This window comes from Pongo pygmaeus, chromosome 11, assembly GCF_028885625.2.
Source record: "Pongo pygmaeus isolate AG05252 chromosome 11, NHGRI_mPonPyg2-v2.0_pri, whole genome shotgun sequence".
Lineage (NCBI taxonomy): Eukaryota > Metazoa > Chordata > Mammalia > Primates > Hominidae > Pongo > Pongo pygmaeus.
In genome coordinates, this window is record NC_072384.2 from 125,419,802 (window position 1) to 125,439,034 (window position 19,233).

A 19,233-nucleotide genomic window follows, 5' to 3' on the forward strand; every position below is an offset into this window, starting at 1 on the left:
CTTTGATGATATTATGAAAAAACAGAAAACCATGATTAGGCTTTGTTTTGTTTTGTGTTTTTTTTGGCCAAGATTCAGGAAATTGTCAGTCATAAACATTACCTAAAGTCTCTGAGAAAGCTGGGAAGGAGTTTCTCTCTACTTGAGCCACCCTTGTAATATACGTCTAAGAATTCCAAAGTATTCTAAGGAAAATGATGATATGGATTAAGTCTGAATGAATCAAACTGAAATGGCATATTCACTAAAGATTATAATGAACTTGAACTCCCTAAGAATGCCGGATGCTAAGTAGTACTTTCTGAGGCAGAGACGTTGTTCCTCTTTTTTGTTTGATTCAACGGAACCTGGCAATGATTCTTCATAAAATTGGTCTGATTCATCCTAGTTATTCATTTGCTCTGTGCTTTTGTGTGTACATGATTCATCTTCAGGCACATTTCATGCCTGAGAGCTTACTAGAACTATGGTTAAACTGGCACTATTTCACTCAAATTCTCTCCAGATGTAAAAACTTACACATCTGGAAGAACTATAAGCAAATATGTAAGAACTGGGACCCACACACAAAGTGACAAGTGACCCAGGTTTTGTCTCCCCAGAGTGATCCCAAGAAACTGGTCCCTGCCTCTACAAAGGATGTAGAGAATATTGGATAAAGCTTCTTGATGAAGAGGAATATAAATGCAGGGATAGAGGTGAACTCTTTAAAAGATACATGTGCCTGTATACATATGTAACTTACCTGCACATTGCGCACATGTACCATAAAACCTAAAGTATAATAATAATAATAATAATAATAATAATAATAAAAGAAAAAAAAAAAGATACATGTGCCAAATCTACCTTGGGGAATATTATAGACAGGCCCAGCTTTTTCTGTACAGACTTACAGCCTGAGCTGAAAGAGTTCATCATTGTTTCATGTTCCCAGAGCATTCCATGGGCTCTGCCATTCATACCTCCATCATCACTCTCGAGATATTGTGTGATAGTGAGCAAGTAGCAATGCCCCTCTCTGATTCTGACTTCAATAAAGAATTGACTTCCCCACACCTAGGTGTAGTTTCTAGCATGTCATAGGCACTAAGTGGGTTTGTTGAATGAATCAGTAGATTAATGAATAAATAAAGACATAGATAAATTAACACACTTAGGAAAAAATATCCGGAACGTAAATCAAGGTTTTCTAGGAAGGCTTTCCCATAATGGAATGTCTATATCCTAGGTTATGACCTTTGAAATTAATGGAAGAATTAGGGGAGAAAGGCTAAATACACTATCTCCCAGTTCTTTTCACATATTAGCACATTGTTCTAGTTTTACGGATGAGGAACCTGAGATCAAATTGGTCAAGTAACTTACTCAAAGTCTTTGGGTAGTAAACGGTAAAACTAGGATTTAAATGCGGACTTGCGTGAATCCCAAGCTTGTGTTTTCCCTTCAACACTCCTTTTTTTCCATGACAATGTTTAAGCAGAGACTGAAACACAATCTAAGTAAGAGATGATGGAGAAGCAGTTCCTCCATAGGAAGATCAGATTAGAGCAGTAAGTTCTATGATTCTTTGAAGAAGAAAAATATTGCATATTAACCTGTGTTTCTGCAAACTTAATATGTAACAAAAGACTACAATGGTACTTCTTAAAAAATGATGACTCATTTGCTAGAGAAAGCTTTCAAGTACAAATGGAAAGGATAATATTTGCCATTTTCAGCTCAATGTCTATAAAATGCAGTTATTGATCTTTACTGCTAACATTTTACTTCATGTTTCTAAGGCCAAAAAGTGTCCTTTGTGACCAACAATAGAAAATAGCTTCCACCCTCCCTTAAGGTCATTATTGCCCTTTCCATATGGAAAGCTGGCATCTGTGTTAAAATGCAATTATCTTTCACTTGTAGCAGAGTGCTCAGAAACAGTTAATTAGTTCAGCTTTATTACTTCCTGGAAGAATTCCAGATTTTAACAAATAAACCATCCAGAAATAGGCCAGGACTAAATGACTGGAGAGAACTCTACTTGCATCCACATATCCAAGGGCCTCCAGGAGTGGTCTGTGATGTAATCTCAGCTCGTAACAAGCTAGGTGAATGCTGAGGTTTGAGGGTAACAGAAAGTACTTCTCTACTGGCCTGTGACCAGAAATAGAGTCCTGGACCTCAGTGAGCCAGTGTCATTGTGAAATTTGAGGGAAGGTTGCTAACACACTTTTGATTGCTCCCATGATTACATAAAAGGAAATAAAGTCAGTTATTTCATCAGAGTAGGAAGCAGCGTTTTGAAAGTCAAATGTCCAAATGGGGTCTATGGAATTATTCTGCTTCCCTTTGCCACAGTGGCCCATGCTGAATTTCATACTAAGGACAGTAATTTGAAGACCAATAGCTTACAGAACATTATTTGTTAAAAGCACTATGTCTGTTTCTGAAATTAGACCCTTTGGAATCAATGGAATCCTTGTCTTTGAAGAAAATCACCTCTTAGAAGAAAGATGCTGCATATGTACACTGTCAACTTACTCTATCATTATTACCTAATTATAAAATAACATATTTGAAGTGTATATGTTAATACTATGTCATTTGCATATTATTTTACTGAATTTCATTATCTCAGGGGTTCTCTACATGGCAGCAAACATGGGTGCTAATTTTCTGCTTGTCTTTGAATATCTGAGACTTGCCTCTGCCACAGGGCCTTTGAACTTGCTGCCTCTGCTCATTCTTTTTTTGTTGTTTGTTTGTTTTTTGAGACAGAGTTTCGCTCTGTCACCCAGTCTGGAGTGCAGTGGCACGATCTCGGCTCACTGCAACCTCCGCCTCCTGGGTTCAAGTGATTCTCCTGCCTTAGCCTTCCCAGTAGCTGGGATTACAGGCCTGTGCCACTGCATCTGGCTAATTTTTGTATTTTTAGTAGAGATGGGGTTTCACCATGTTGGCCCAGCTAGTCTCCAACTCCTGACCTCAAGTGATCCACCCGCCTTGGCCTCCCAAAGTGTTGGGATTACAGGCATGAGCCCCTGCGCCTGGCCCTCTGCTCATTCTTTAGTCTGTAGATCAAATTATCTCTCTTCAAAAATGCTCTTCTCCCTCATTGAGAAGAGCATATTCCTTTTCAGCCTCACCACTCTTCTGTCTCCCTTTTGTTTCTCTGTTTATTTTCTTTATTGAAAAATTTACCAGCTGATTCCATTCTGCTTATTCATGTCTTTGCTTATTTCCTGTTTTTCTTTCTCTCTGGAAAGTAAGATTTGTGAAAGCAGAGATCCAGGCTGCCTTGTTTTTCACAGAATGCTTAGAATCTAGAGCAGCTCTTGGCTCATATCAGATACTCCACGAATATTTGTTAAATACACTTTTCAAATAAAAAAAAATCCCAAGGAGGAAAAGGGATGTCTACTCACCTGCACCACTCCTGTGCAGGAATCCAAAAAGATGCATCCTTTGGGTTCTTTGGATATTTTCTCATCTTTGTAAAAATTCATAATGTAGGAGTTATCTGGCAACTGAGTCAGCTGGAAGTAGCGCTTTTTGAATGACTAAATAAAGGAAAAGATATAAGGAGATATTCAAACTGTAATGTGCTATTACTCATAGAAATTAGAATTATTCTAATTCCTTCAGGAGTGCTATATTTCTAGGACATTTTTCTAGAGAAGAGCATCCTACTTCTTCATAAATAAAATATTACATGAAACATAAACTCAATGCAAATGGCTCTCTTCTGTGCTGTGACCAGAGGAGGGAGTGTTAAGAAGGGTGACAGAGATAAAGATGAGTCTTGATGTCTCCTTACCCGAACAGTAACGGTGTTGTTCACGGTGCTGTTAAAATTCCCCTTGTAGAGCCAGCCGGACTTGAAAACACCAGTTCCTCCCGCTCCTCCACCCCCCTTGGAAGATGAGTGGGAAGTGGTATCCTGTAGGAAAGGCATATTAGCATGACAGCCATCTTTTGTGGATCCTAGATCCTAGACACTGCATTTAAAAAAGAGACTCCTTCTCCTCTCTTTGACTCATCTTAAATAAGCATGTTCAATTTCAAAACAAACGTGATTCATTTTGACTAAAAGCCCTACCACCAACAGCTACTACAACTTACAACAAACCGGTCAGAACTCGAGACTTTTAGTGCAAGACAGAAACTAATTATCCTCATGTTTTAAACATCTCACTTTCAACTATTTACTTACTTCATCCTTATCAGCATCTTCATGGTCAATCTCAAAGGAATGTGAAGGAAGCTTCTCTGGTTTGTATTCTGCTCTGATATTAAAAAAAAAAAAGATTCTGATTTGTCATTGGAGACTGCTTTCATTTTAAGTTGCTCCCCAGGTAACAATAACAACTATGGTGCTGGTGTTTTTACAAATTTCTGTAAAATAATGTAATCTTTTGAGTGTCTCATTTCCTTTGGAAGTATTAACTTTCCTCTGCCATGATATCTTATCTCCAGTATATAAATCTCTATTTTAAACCACGGAGTTACTAATTATATATATATTTGAGACAGTCTCACTCTGTTGCCCAGGCTAAAGTGCAGCGGCGTGATCTCGGCTCACTGCAACCTCCACCTCCTAGGTTGAAGCGATTCTCATGCCTCAGCACCACCCACCCCCTCCCAGTAGTAGCTGGGATTATAGGCATGTGCCACCATTTTTGTATTTTTTTGTGGAGATGGGGTTTCGTGATGTTGGTCAGGCTGGTCTTGAACTCCTGGCCTCAAACTATTCTCCCACCTCAGCTTCCCAAAGTTCTGGGATAATAGGCATAAGCCACTGGCATTTGGCCTTCTAATTACATAAATTTACACATACATTTTTGAGTTAGATGTAGGCAAGCGGGACAATTTGAAAGGTTGGGGAGTTTCTATTTTCCTTCCCCCACATTTGTAGGTGGAATCACTACTTAATAAGTAGTGATATTTTCATTGTCATTTCTGTGTCATCTGTATGTGACATACTCAAGGGTACACAGTAGTCAATGGAAGAGCCCCAGCCCTGAAGAACCATGACCCTGAGAACCAGTCTGTACTGGGGCCACTAGGCTGTGCTGCTCCCTAACCATGGCCTCCTCAAAATGTGCACCAAAGGGACTGGTAGCAATTAAACTTACTTTGTGCATTTCCATAGTATCCTAGAAAGCCTATTTAAGTTGCAACATCTCCGACCAGCTCAGAGAAGCAAGAGTGTGCATCTGGTTTTATAAAGGGTAAAATAAACCATAAATAAGTTTTCTTTGGCTTGATTCTATCTCATAACTAATGGTTGAATGGAAACCAGACAATACCATCCAAAGTACGGGCATTTCTTGATGTCTAGCTGTTTGGCCCCCTTTACTATATAAAATCCCATGTATAAAAATTTCATGGGATGTTTTTCTTTTTTAAAGTAAATTTTATTGGGTATGCTTGAGGTTTACAACATGGTGGTATGGGAGGGATACATGTAGATAGTAAAATGGTATTATAGTGAAGCAAATTAACATAGCTATCATCTCAATAGTTACTTTTTTGTAACAAGAGCAGTAAAATCTACTGATTTAACCAAAATCACTAATGCAATGTGATTTCACTAACTTTAGTCCTCTTGTTGCACATTAGCTCTCTAGACTTCATCCTGCACATGTGCTACTTTGCATCAGTTCATGGACTTCTCCCTGTTTCCTCTCAGCCCTGGTAACTGTTGGTGAGAATGTAGATTGCTACAAGCATTATGGGAAACAGTATGGAGGTCTCTAAGTAAATTTAAAATAGAACTAGCATATGACCCAGCAATTCCTCTTCTGGGTATATATTTGAAGGAGATAAAGTCGCCAGCTTATAAAGATATCTGCACTCCCGTCATCATTGCAGCATTACTCATACTAGCCAATATATGGAAACATTCTAAGTGTCCACTGAAAGAGAAATGGATGAAGAGAATGTTTAATATATTAATATGTGCCTCTGTGTGTGTGTGTGTGTGTTTGTGTGTGTGTGTGTGTCTAGCATTCTCTTTATTCCTCTGTCAATGGACACTTATGACGTTTCCATATATGTGTGTGCGTGTGTGTGTCTATACATGTGTGAATATATATGCGTGTGTCTGTATGTATTGTACGTATATGTGTGTGAATATATATGTGTGTGCATGTATATATGAATATATATGTGTGTGCATGTATATATGAATATATACGAGTGTATGTATATATGTGTGTGAATATACTTGTATGTATGTATATATGTGTGTGAATATGTGTGTGTGTATAGCATTCTCTTTATTCATTCCTGTGTCAATGGACACTTAGGATGTTTCAATGTATATGTGTGTGTCTGTGTGTGTATGTATATACGTGTGTGAATATATATGTGTTTGTATGTATATGTGTGTGAATATATGTGTGTATATATTTATGTGAATATATATGTGTGTGCATGTATGTATGTGTGAATATATATGTGTGTATGCATATGTGGTGTGAATGTGCATGTATGTATGTGTGTGAATATATGTGTGTTTGTATGTGTGTGTGAATATATGTGTGTGTATGTATGTGTGTGAATATATGTTTTTGTATGTATGTGTGTGAATATATATGTGTGTATGTATGTGTGTGTGAATATGTATGTGTGAATATATGTGTGTGACTACATATCTGTGTATGTATATATTAATATGTGTGTGTGTAAAATGGAATATTATTCAGCTTTAAAAAGTAGGGATTCTGCTATTTGCCATGATATGGATGGACCCGGAGGACATTATGCTAAATGAAATAAGCCAGACGTGGAGAAAAAAATTGTACGATCTCACTTATATGTGGAATCTTAAAAAAATCAAATATGCAGAGATAATAAAATGGTATTTGTTTTAAGATTATTTATATTGTGTAAAAGCAACCTCTGAATCTGACTATTGAGAAAGGAAAGATCAGAAGTGCATTTGGTACTCACATCAGAAATTATTTCCTATGTTGATGGTACTCCAGATAGGAAGGTGAATGATCAGGGCTCTTTAGACTTAAGTACGCATAAAATTGCTATGCTGTGCACTCACATAGGTGTTAAGTAAGGGCTTCAAAATATGCTTACCCTCCCTTCATTTTCAGCAGGGAAAGTTAGAGCACAAAAGGAACATTGGCCTCACTGTTAAACTGTGAAAAGCCTGAGATCAGAACCATGTTCTCCATTCCTGATAAGAAGTGTTTTTTATTGTGGTAAAATAGACATAACATGGAATTTATCATTGTAACCACTTTTAAGAGATGGTATTAGAAGGCTGCATTTAGGAAAGGTGAATCTTTAATAAGCACATTAAGTAAGATTGCTGCCATTTCTCTCTTCCAAAGGAGGTTATCCTTTCTTCTTGCAGAGCCTTAGAGATAGTCAAGCCTATCAGTGCTGCCTGCACTGATGTTAACTTGTTCTGCCTCTTTTGGTCAGGGTCAACTTTATGGGATGGCAGAGGAGGTAGCAGAAGACATAGAGTTCTTTTAGGATCACTGGGAAATTCTTGCTACCCCACCAAAAATATTCCTTTTCTCCTTAATACCATCTAACATGCTCTGAACAAGAAGCAGTCTCTCTCACCTTTTAATTTGATTGGCAAAAATAAAGCCTGTAAATACAACCCTTCCCTCTCCCCCACTCCTGTGAGAGGTGACATGTTGCCTGAGATTCAGAGGAAGGTTCCAATGGTTGATTTCAGAGCAATTGCTCGAGGTACCCTGTCTGCAGAGAACAGAAGATGAGTGTTCCAGGATTCTTAAAATGGTGGCACAGCAGTAAAGAAAGAACGGAGGAAACATCCCAAGTGAATGAAAAAAGAGTGAATCGGGAAAAACCAAGGAAGAGGCAACAAAGACAAACTTGAAAGTGGAATGTCAACATTTGGCCCCGTGCTAGTCATTCCATCAGTTTCATTTGACCTTGATGCAATGGTATTTGTTTCTGAACCTCCTATTCTGTCCTCTTTGGCCAGCATGGCTTATCCTTCCTTCCAAAAGAATAATTTTGTAGGTACTTGTTCTCAATAACTGTGGATCACAATACAGGCCAGGCGTTGCATTAATGTAAATTTCAGCAAGATACTTATAAACAAGGAGGAGAGAAAGCCTTTCAAACTAGTAATGATGTAAAAACAAAAAAGTGATGAAACAAAGTAAGGTTCTCTTGAATTTCAACGTAAAAGGCTAAATGCTTGTGAAAGTTTTTTTCACAAATCTCCCAGTTGAGAAGTGGAAATAATGACTGAGATAGCCTATAAATTTCACAAAAGTTTCACAAAAGCCCATAGATTTAGTGACTTATGACCAACTCAGTTCAGAATGCCGCAGAAGTGTCTGTCACTGAAGGATGGCTAAACAAACTACAGTAGATCCACACACAGGAATGTTACTCAGAAAGGAAAAGAAGCTACTGATACGTGCAACAACATGGATATCACTCAGAAGCATTGTGCTGAGTAAGAAAAGCTAGAAACAAGAACAGACATGGTATGATTTCACGGTTATGAAAATCAGAGCACTGATTGTCTCTTGGGGGAGAGAAAAGGAGAAGTAAGGGTTAACCAGGGAGGGGTGGTAGTTAACTCTTTGGGGGTGATAACATTGTTCTGTTATCTCAACAGAGGTTTGAGTTGCACAGGTGTACTGTGGTCAAAAGTTATCAAATGGTTCACTTACAATTTGCATGTTTTCTTGTACGTAAATTTTATATCAAAAGAGAAAAAATGAACTGCAGACATCTATGCGGTGTGCATTCCGAAGAGTTTAGAGAGGCAGTGTGTTAATGTTTTAAATTCCACTTTAAAATGACCAAAAAATAAAACATTGATAGATGTCTAGAAGGATGGATGATGGATGGATTGATGGATGGATGGATGGATGGATGGGTGGATGGATGGACAGGTTGTATAATAAAACAAATATAGCAAAACATAAAAGACACATTCTAGATGATGGGACTAGTGGGATTCATTGCATGCCAATCTTTTAACTTTTTCCTAGGTTTAAAATTTGCAAAAAACTTTTGAAGTGATATGTGAAAAATTTGAAAGTGTTGAAATTATACATAGAGTCACTAAAAATGATGTCTTCTGAACTGATTCTTTTTTATAGTAAAGATAATAAAAAATTGCACAACAGATACATATAAACCATTCTCAAAGTAAAGGTTGAGTAAAAATTTATCAGTGATTTTTCCCTGATATTTTTGAAGAACAGATGATTTAGAAAAGAGAGAAGAGAGCTTCAGACAAATGATTGGAAATAATTTTAGGAATTTCCCAAATGTCATATTTAACACTATATTACAACTTATGACATCTCCATACTCTTTCTTTAATAAAATAAAACTTTATTTAAACATCCACTTTAAGTATTAATGATTCAAAAATAACTCAGAAGATATGAGACAGAGAATACCAATGAAGTCAATAGCAAAACTCAGCCAACCCCACTAGTCCCTAGCCATATCCATGCTGATCTTAATCTTCACTTTTAAAAACTATGCAGACCAGAGAGTGTCAACTTAAGTCAGATCTGGGGCTAGGGTTGTAGTGAATGTAAGCATGCCACTTCATTGGTGGCTTTTCTTAATTCTGAGTTTGCTTGATCAAATTCAATGTGCATTATTGAGAGCCCTCTTAATTCTTGGGGGCCATTCTCCTTTGCCATTCAGCATTCCAGTTTCCAGATATTACCTGGCACCTAGAGGAGCTGCAGTAATGTCAACCACATATCAGAAAATATGTTCCTGAACTGAGGAAGCTTACTTACATTCTAGGGGAGGAGAGAGTCAATCATGAATTAAGCAGAAATAAGATAATTTCTCTGAATGAAAATGGTTGTTAAGAAAATCAAGGCTGGGTGCAGCAGCTCACGGCTGTAATCCCAGCACTTTGGGAGGCCGAGGATGGTGGATCACTTGAAGTCAGGAGTTAAAGACCAGCCTGGCCAACACAATGAAACCCTGTCTCCACTAAAAACACAAAAAAATTAGTAAGGCATGGTGGCCCACACCTGTAATCCCAGCTACTTGGGAGGCTAAGGCAGGAGGATCATTTGAACCTGACAGGTGGAGGTTGCAGTGAGCTGAGATTGTGCCACTGCACTCCAGCCTGGGGACAAAGTGAGACCCCTGCCTCAAAAAAAAAAAAAAAAAAAAAAAAAAGAAAGAAAGAAAGAAAGTAAAGAAAAAAATTGAAGAGGAGAAGAGCGAAGAGTGACCCTTGTGGAAATGTCAAAGTCCACGTGTAGAAAGACTCTTCAAGGATGGCCTCTCTCGAGAGGTAACATTTAAATTGAGGAGGAGAAGCAGCAGGTTGTGTGATGACCTAGGAGAAAATCCCCTGGCAGGGGGAGCTGCAAGAGTACAGGTTCTGAGGAGGGGCCAAGTGTGGAGCATCCAGGAAGGAAGGCTGTAGGGGCTGGAAACAGTGCAGGAGGGAGGGCTGCTGGAGGGAGGCCTGTCCAATGCCCTTGGGCAGGAAAGGCAGATAGTGCTTGGATCATTGCTGAGGCTTGAGGGCTACTGAAGATTCTTATTTCCCAATCCAGTTTTTAATAAGCCACAAGGCACAGCCTCCTGTGTTTAAAGAGCAATCTTCAAGCTCAGTCACATGTTTGTGGGGCTACTATGCAATGACTTCTCTCTTTTAAAGGTCATGAAAAGATCAGCACTTGTGGCTATTGACTTTAAAATTCTTCCCCCAGGACCATTGTGTGGTCTCTAAGAGCCTCAGGGATACCAAGATAAAGGGCTCATCCCAGACCTTACCCTTTGGTGTTTGCATCCAACATTGGTAGTAACTATAGGCAGCCTCATTTCTCTTTTCTCTGACCAAATGACCTGGATTGCCCAGTGTGGGGATGCTTGAGTGCCCCATCAGTTATCAGCTGTAAGTTTTGGGGTAAATTCCCTCTCAGTTTCTGAGTTTCTGCTATAAAACGAGGATTCAGTTCCTATTCCATAGGGTTATGAGTATTAAATGAGATAATGCATGTATGACACCCAGCACATTCTGGCTCACTGTAGACACTCAAGAAAATGCTCTTTTATTAAAAAAAAAACAAAACTGTTCTATTTCAGCCCAGCTAAGCTGGTCACACTTTATTTGATCTTTAGTCACAATTTATACTCTTATGAATTTTTCTTCCTTACATCTTCTTTCTATCAAATCGACCATGGTAAAAATTTTTAATATGTCACACATCTCTGTATTTTACCCAGTGGATTAATGAAATCAGTGGCATCATATATTTTTATGCTGCTTTTTTCTTCTGGGATCTCCAAGTTCAGTGCTGATTTCTATTCCTAGTGTGTAAAGGCTTACATTTTCCATTCTAGCCTGAAGTCATCTATCTCTTCAGTATCTTCCTATGGACCCTCGCTTAAAAATAAAAAAAGTGAAAATCTTAAGAGTCAATAATACGCATTTAAATTTAAAGAATAAATTTCACCTTTTTTTTTTGCTTTTCTATAATTGCAAATTTTCATTTTGCAGTCTCAGCAACTCATAAAAAGAAATAAGCAATTTAAATTGGTAGCAGACATAGGAGAATTCTTCTAATCCAGGAGGTATGAAAATGATTTACTTCTATTAGCCTCAGAAGACCCAAGTAAATTGTCTGTTTCCATTACTGACCTAAATACATGTAGTCTTTAGAGGGGAATGCTTAGCTTTGTAAAATCATTTTAAAGAATAATTCTGCTGTTCAGTGCTCATCTTCATTGTTCTGGGGTGTATCTGAAAGGGTTATATTTTTGAACTTCTGATTTTCAGTTTGAATACATAAAGTTTCTTACTTTGTGGCAGTCTGATTCTTCCCTTTCTTGGTATCAACTTCCACTTTCTTTAGTTAAAGTAAGGGAAATTCTCAACAATACTTCAGTTAATTTTTTTATTTGTTCTCATGAGATTAATCTTGCAAACTATGAGAATCGCAATTTAGCAATAATGTCCAGGACTGTTTTTTTCTCGAGATGCTTTCTCCATTGTTTTAACAGACGAAGAATACTGTAAATGTGAAATCTCTAATTTGCTTTCTTTCTTTACAGCATCATGAATATAAGGAAAGATGAAAAGTGTTTGGGGATACAGCCACTGAAGAATGTAATGGACCTAAAGATGGTGGGAACACATTTAGTTAAAAGGACGGCTAAATACGGCTGTCTCCATCCTCTCAACTTGAGATGCAGTCTCCCAACTTCTTAGACACAGCTTCCGAGTTGTAACCACTTCTCAGGACTATTTTCAGAAAGAGGAAGTCCTGATGTTAAAAGATGCTTTGCTTTTCAGTTGTGCCTACAAAAAGTATGTCATGAACACCCAGACATTCTGAATGTAACAATTACTCACGAAAGCTTAGGGTGTGGTGAACCTTCCCAACATGAAGTTGCAAGAGCTTGTCTATCAGCAGGGACTCAAGTCTAAAAGAATGCTCAAAGATCTGGTAAACGTTACTGTTCAGTGTTTTCAAAAAAGATTTGCAGTTTAGAAGGGACATAATTTTTTTCTCTTCACGGTAATGAAACCCCAAAATAAATGGCCTCCTCCTGTCTTTTTCTTCGATTGCCACCCCTGCGGTCTCATTCTCCATATAGTAGCCCAAGAGTTCTTTCAAAGAGGTAAACCAGATCATGCCACACCCTTGGTTGAAATTTCCAAAGGCTTTTGTTGCAATGAAAGTAAAATCCAAGCTCCTTTCCAGGGCACACAGGGTCCCTTGCCTAAGGTCCTTGGTTTCATCTTACTACGCCCCTTCCATCCTTAAGCTCTAGCCTTCGTGACTCAAGTAACCATACTGGTTCCCACCACTTCAGGGTCTTTGCCTTGCTGCTTCTCCAGAATCCTTTCCCAAGATGCCGTGTTGGCAGCTACTGTTGATTCATATCCAAGATCAAATGTCACCTTCTTAAATCTAGTTCATAATCCCTCCTTCAAATTCCACATTCAGAAATTGAGAGCAGTGCTTCCAAGTATACAAGTCTTGAAAAGATGCTTCTGGGGCCACAGGAAATATAGCAAAGTGGTTCCCAATTCTGTACCATGCATCTATTAAAAATTAGATCCAATGCGTATCATCTCAGTGCTTCACTTGAGGAAAGTGTTAATAAAAACTTAACTTGATTGTTTCAAGTGTTTTTCTGAATTATTTACATAATCTTAGCTTGATGAACCAGTGAGTTGGGTGGTACCAGTTCAAGGAAGTTCTTTAAATATGAGCAACTCCAAACCCATCCAGGAACATTAGATTTTAAAATTTGCCATTTACTCAGTTTGTTCGTCCAATAAGTAATCATAGTACTGCACACCTACTATGCACCAGACATTCTTCTTACAGGCCTGCAGGGGATTCTGCAGGGAAAAGTCCCTGCCCTTTGGGGACTTTTACTGTAGAAGGGGAAACAGACACTGAATTAATTTCTATTTTTGTTCAGGTAGTCAGGTGAGCTTTTCTGTGCAGGTGACTTTTGAGCAGAAACAGAACAAAATTACTTTCTCCAAAGGCTTATGTTCCTGAGAGTCAGGAACAAAATTAGGTGTTTATTTTCCTTTTGGTTGTGTGTGTGTGTGTGTGTGTGTGTGTGTGTGTGTATATATATATATATATATATCTTTCGTGGAAGTTGTTTATTTTCATGACTTCTGATATCCCAGCATGAAAATGCATGAAACAAGTAACAAATATGAATGCTATACAGAATATTGTCAGAAAAACTATTCGGCCATATGGTACTTTTCTAAACCTCTTGTGCCTGCTATTGAAAAAACAGCTCACAAAATAATAATACAATGATAAATGAATGTCAAAACTACATTAAAAAATTAAATGAGTATATTTATATCTCAATCCAAACTCTGTGAAAATGCAAGCTACACATGTTGAACAAAATGTCCTATCTTGACTCTTACTTATACATTTTGGAGAATGTGCCTTGACAGAAGATTAATGTACGTGTGTTCATGAACAATGGCAGGACTAGAACAGAGGATGTCATCTATATTTGGAAAAGACCAATAAGTGCTCATAACAGGTTCTTACCGGGGTAGCTGTCGAATGTCTCCAGAATATTGTTCATATTTGTAGTTTACCACATGCCACTGGGAACTATAAAATTTACAAGCCTAAAAGAAAGAAAAATGACAATTATTAATGGAAAAATTATCATTAAAAGGCTGGGTGCGGTGGCGCTTGCCTGTAATCCCAGCACTTTGAGAGGCCGAGGCGGGTGGATCACCTGAGATCAGGATTTCGAGGCCAACCCGACCAACATGGCAAAACCCCAAATCCCCGTCTCTACTAAAAACACAAAAATTAGCCGGGCGTGGTGGCGGGTGCCTGTAATCCCACCTACTTGGGAGGCTAAGACATGAGAATAGCTTGAACTCAGGAGGTGGAGGTTGCAGTGAGCTGAGATCATGCCACTGTACTCCAGCCTGGGTGACAGAGTGAGACTTCGTCTCACAAAAAAAAAAAAAAAAAAAAAAAAAAAAAGAGAACATTAAAAAAAATCAGCTGCCTAAGCAAAAAGTACCACGAAGACAGGTCTTGTGCCTCTGGGGTGGTGTGAATGCTAGCAACTTAAAGGTAGGTAAGGAGCTTGCTCTTTCTAATCATTTCCAATTCCCCATGGAAATCTAACCATTTCCATTCCATTCTTCCATTAAATAGGAGGAACTATTTAACATATTTATTCTATTTTACTCTATCAAAAAACTAATTTAATTGCCCCTGAATCCTACCAGATATGCTGCTAACCTCAAGAACCATCATTTTTCAGTTTCCCTTGGCAAGCCCTGACATGATCTAAGAGTTCTCGTAGGAAAAGATGTTATTTATGTGAGAGCCTTTTGTCATGACTTTAGCCCATTCCTTCTTGTTCTTACTTCAGTAACCAATCTTTTCCATTTTGTATCATTGCTCCTGTTAGCCTGAAACTAGCTTTTCAGTTTTATCTCATGCCTTCTAAGGCACAGTCTTTCTCTGTGATTATTCATAGTTCTATTTTGTTTTATTTTATTTTTAATTTTTGTGGGTACATTGCAGGTGTATATATTTACAGGGTACATGAGATGTTTTGATACAGGCATGTAATGTGTAATAACCATATCATGGAAAATGGGGTGTCTATCCCCTCAAGCATTTATCGTTTGTGTTATGAACATCCAATTATACTCTTTTAGTTATTTTTAAACGTACAATTAAATTATTATTGACTATAGCCACCCAGTTGTGCTATCGAGTAGTAGGCCTTATTCATTCATTCTAACTATTTTTTTTGTACCCATTAGCCATCCCCACCTCCCCTCCACCCCAGCCTCCGGTAACCACCCTTCTACTCCCTTTCTTTGTGGGTTGAATTGTTTTCATTTTTTGATCCCATAAGTAAGTAAGAACATGCGATGTTTCTCTTTCTGTGCCTGGCTTATTTCACTTAACATAATGATCTCCAGTTTATTCATAGATTTTGTAAACAGATGTGAATAATTGATAAGCAAAAATGATTTAGAAACATTAATGGCACAAAATAGTTATCATATAGTGGTACGTAATGGCTGATTATATATATAATATTTATGGATGGCAAATATTTTCCAAACACCTACCATGCACCTAGCACTGTACTGATCATAGATCTGTAATGGGATTTCACCTGATGGCTTTTGAGACTCCTTTCTATTCTAAAATTACATGATTCTGGGGAGTAAGCAGCTATCATTGGGATTATATGAACACCTGTTCTTTAGCATTAGGGGGAAAATGAAGAGTAATAAACCTATTGCACTATGAGGAGTAAAGACCTGTGATTGTCTTTGTAAGCAAGAAGGGAATAGGTAAGGTACAGGACTGCTGCAGCAAAGAAAGCGTTAGCACTGCCTTTGCAGAAAGGATGGAGGGGGGTGGCCTAGTGGGCATCATAGAAAGGTGGACGGAGAACACATGTTCCAGGCATGAGGCTTGAGATGCATGAAAAACACAGGGAGAGGGGACGGGGCTGTTCTGGATTTCTCTGGCCTGGAGTTCTCTCAGCACCACGGCTTTATTTGTTCAGGGAGGTGCCCACACACAAACTGGGGACTGAGGACAAAACAAGGAGTGACTCTGGGACAGAGGTGGGCGTGGGAGGATGACAGCTATGAACGCAGGACAAAAGGAGAGCTTAAAAACGAAACAGTGGCAAGACAGATGAATGTAGAGAAGAATAGTAAAAGGGAAGTAAGGGGATCTGGAAGTACTGGAATGGATGGGGAATTTGAGCAAAACTGTATGGTGAGCTGTAGCAACTTGCCGATGCCTGAGCCAATTCTGCAAAGCACGTGTTTCTGGAAATAAGAGGAAAATTGAGCCTTTTTTTTTTTTTTTTTGAGATGGAGTCTCGCTCTGTTGCCCAGGCTGGAGTGCAGTGGCGCGATCTCAGCTCACTGCAAGCTCTGCCTCCAGGGTTCACACCATTCTCCTGCTTCAGCCTCTGGAGTAGCCTTATATATCTGGTGGTGGGTATTATATTTTATTTGCTAGGCCTTATATATCTGGTGGTGGGTAGATGAGAATCAGAGTTAGACTAGATGACTCCTAAGAATGATTCTAAATCTGTGATTTCTGTGATTTTGAGAAAGCCAGTGCGTTTTACAAACACATAACCATTTCTCCTACATAGTTATGGCATTTTGGAAATGTTACGCATAGAAAATTATTCTCTATTCTTTGTTCCAGCCCACACAGTCACTCTAAGGAGATCATTAAAAACTATTATAATTATGACTACAGCTCCTCTTTGTCCAAAAACTAAGCTGAAATGATCTGTTGCAAATTCAAAGTCACAGGCTACAACTCTGCTTGTTACAGTAAGACAATGACTCCAATTTTCCCTTACTGACTTCCCAGCCCACGGCACCTGTTTCAAAATGCCAGCTCCTCATCCACTTTCAACTGGAGGCTGCCACAGTCAGCTTCAAAGGCAAAGACTGTGAATATTGAGCAAGAGAATTCTGAGATGGTTAATTACTCCAAACAGTGATGTCCTGGCTCACCTTTTTTTCATTTATTATGTTTGCTTAGTCAGCCTTTATGCTTGCCATCTCTGCCTGTATGTGTTTAGACACCAAAAAAGCAGGCCAAAGTCAACATGGTCAAAGGCTTTTGTGCCGTAAGGATAGAGTTTCTTAAAACGTATATGTCCATGGTCCTTGCAGTCGATAATTAAAATTCAGACTCCTGGGTCTCACTTGAGATCCATGGAATCAGAATCTCTAGAGGGAGTGCCAAGAAATCTACATTGTAAAAAGTACTACAGGCGATTCTGAAGGAGATGGAGAAATGTTGCTACTTCACCAGGTAGATTCCATGATTCCACATGAGTGATAACGTGGTCCAGTCCTTGTCTGACCATGAACTGAGAGCCTTGGGGTCCTAGTTTCACACAGTGGATTCTAGCAGCTGGAATTATCTTCTTGTTTTCACTCATCTAGACACAGCCTTTTAAAAGGACATTCAACTCCAGCATGAGGTTTTATTTATAGTGGACATTCAATATTTATTTGTTAAATCAATGATCATCTATATCATTTTCTTCTGGAAATGACTACAAATGATACTTTGAAAGTTCTAAAAATCTAAATGTTTAAAAATGAATGGGCTATTATAAAGAACACCCTAAGGTGCTGTAAAGAAAATATTTCATTTTTCTCCTTGTTCCTCTGCTTCAGAGAATCATTAGAATCAATTCAAATCATGTTATATACCTCAAATAGCAATTTGGGTTTGGCAATGCAATTTGTTCATCTCGTAAAAGGGTTGATTATTGAATTCTGACTACATAGTAATAAGCAGGTAACAGATTTTTGTTTTAGATGCAAATTATTTTTCTTTCTGTCCATAGAGGTTTATTTAATTACCTGACTAGTTTCTTGCCAGAAAGATTAATGCAAGCATAAATGGTGTTCATTTTGGCCCTTAGTCACCACTGGAAATAATTCTGTATTTGTAAAACGATGGTGGCAATTTTAGTATTCATGCCGTTCTTTATAAAGTTGAGAATTGTGGCTATTGTATAAATGTTGAAAATGAAGCATCATGAAATTGAGTTTAGGCAAATTATGCATTGAAAGAGTGGCCAGATAATTTATTGTTCACACTGAGACATTTCAGAATGAAAGGAGGCACTATTAGCAAGGCTGACCCTTAGAACATGAGACTTCCTGCAAACCAGGATGTGTGGTCACCCAACACATTGACATTTTAGTGAAAAAGAGAAAAGGCACTGAAAACATTTTTTTTTTTTTTTTGCTCTTCAACTAGATCACACTATGTGTTCTTTTAAAGTGTAATAATTAGTTTCTGCAGTATACAAACCAGTTGAACAGTTAATATTTAAAAACTTGGCTGGGCGCGGTGGCTCACGCTTGTAATCCCAGCACTTTGGGAGGCCAACGCGGGCAGATCATGAGGTCAGAAGACCGAGACCATCCTGGCTAACACAGTGAAACCCCGTCTCTACTAAAAACACAAAAAAAATTAGCCGGTTTTGGTGGCAGGCGCCTGTAGTCCCAGCTACTCGGGAGGCTGAGGCGGGAGAATGGCGTGAACCCAGGAGGCGGAGCTTGCAGTGAGCCGAGATTGCGCCACTGCTCTCCAGCCTGGGCGACAGAGCGAGACTCCGTCTTAAACAAAACAAAACAAAACAAACAAACAAACAAAATTATACCACACACTCTTGAGGGAGAAGTACAAATAATGAATTTGGGCAAAATAAATAATGTAAATATAAGAATGTCTCAGTTTCAGAAATCACAGCACGATCTAATTTAATAGATCTAATTTAACTGATTCTGGTTTTTAAAAAATACTACTTGATATAAGCTGGTGTTACTATGTATATAAGCATGCATGCCCATTTGTAAAATATAATGTCATATCAAGGGCCAATCCAGGGGAAAATCATTTTAAGACGATTTTGTTGCTTTGAACTACAGTAGCCTAAATTTTCATTCAGTATCTTTATTCATGGTAAACTGAAAGTGAACCAAAATAGTTGGTTTCTCTTTTCAAAATGTGCTGTGTTAAGGCAGTTGAATAAATTATAAAAGTAGACTTTTTGACCTGGGAACATGCACTCTAATTTCCCAGCTAGATCTCACAAGTCATTTGTCAGGACATGAATGATGGATGGTACTAAAACACCTTGGTACTATTATGATCCAATCATTGCTCTCATGTAAGGCATAAAAACCGGGTAATT

General features: G+C 38.3%; 1 protein-coding gene across 6 annotated transcripts in view; it reads right to left on the reverse strand.

The window, feature by feature from the left end:
- DOCK10 (dedicator of cytokinesis 10) overlaps positions 1-19,233 on the reverse strand; it is a 274,133-nt gene that overhangs the window by 116,655 nt on the left and 138,245 nt on the right. For 5 of the 6 annotated variants that reach the window (XM_063648413.1, XM_054477379.2, XM_063648412.1 and 2 more), the window contains exons 4-7: positions 14,037-14,119; positions 4,199-4,271; positions 3,803-3,925; positions 3,411-3,545 (exon numbers count right to left, since the gene is read on the reverse strand). In XM_063648413.1, coding sequence (XP_063504483.1) covers positions 3,411-3,545; positions 3,803-3,925; positions 4,199-4,271; positions 14,037-14,119 — 414 coding nt within the window. Of the gene's footprint in view, positions 1-3,410; positions 3,546-3,802; positions 3,926-4,198; positions 4,272-14,036; positions 14,120-19,233 lie in introns of those variants that run through there. The other variant, XM_063648414.1, reaches the window with a different exon arrangement.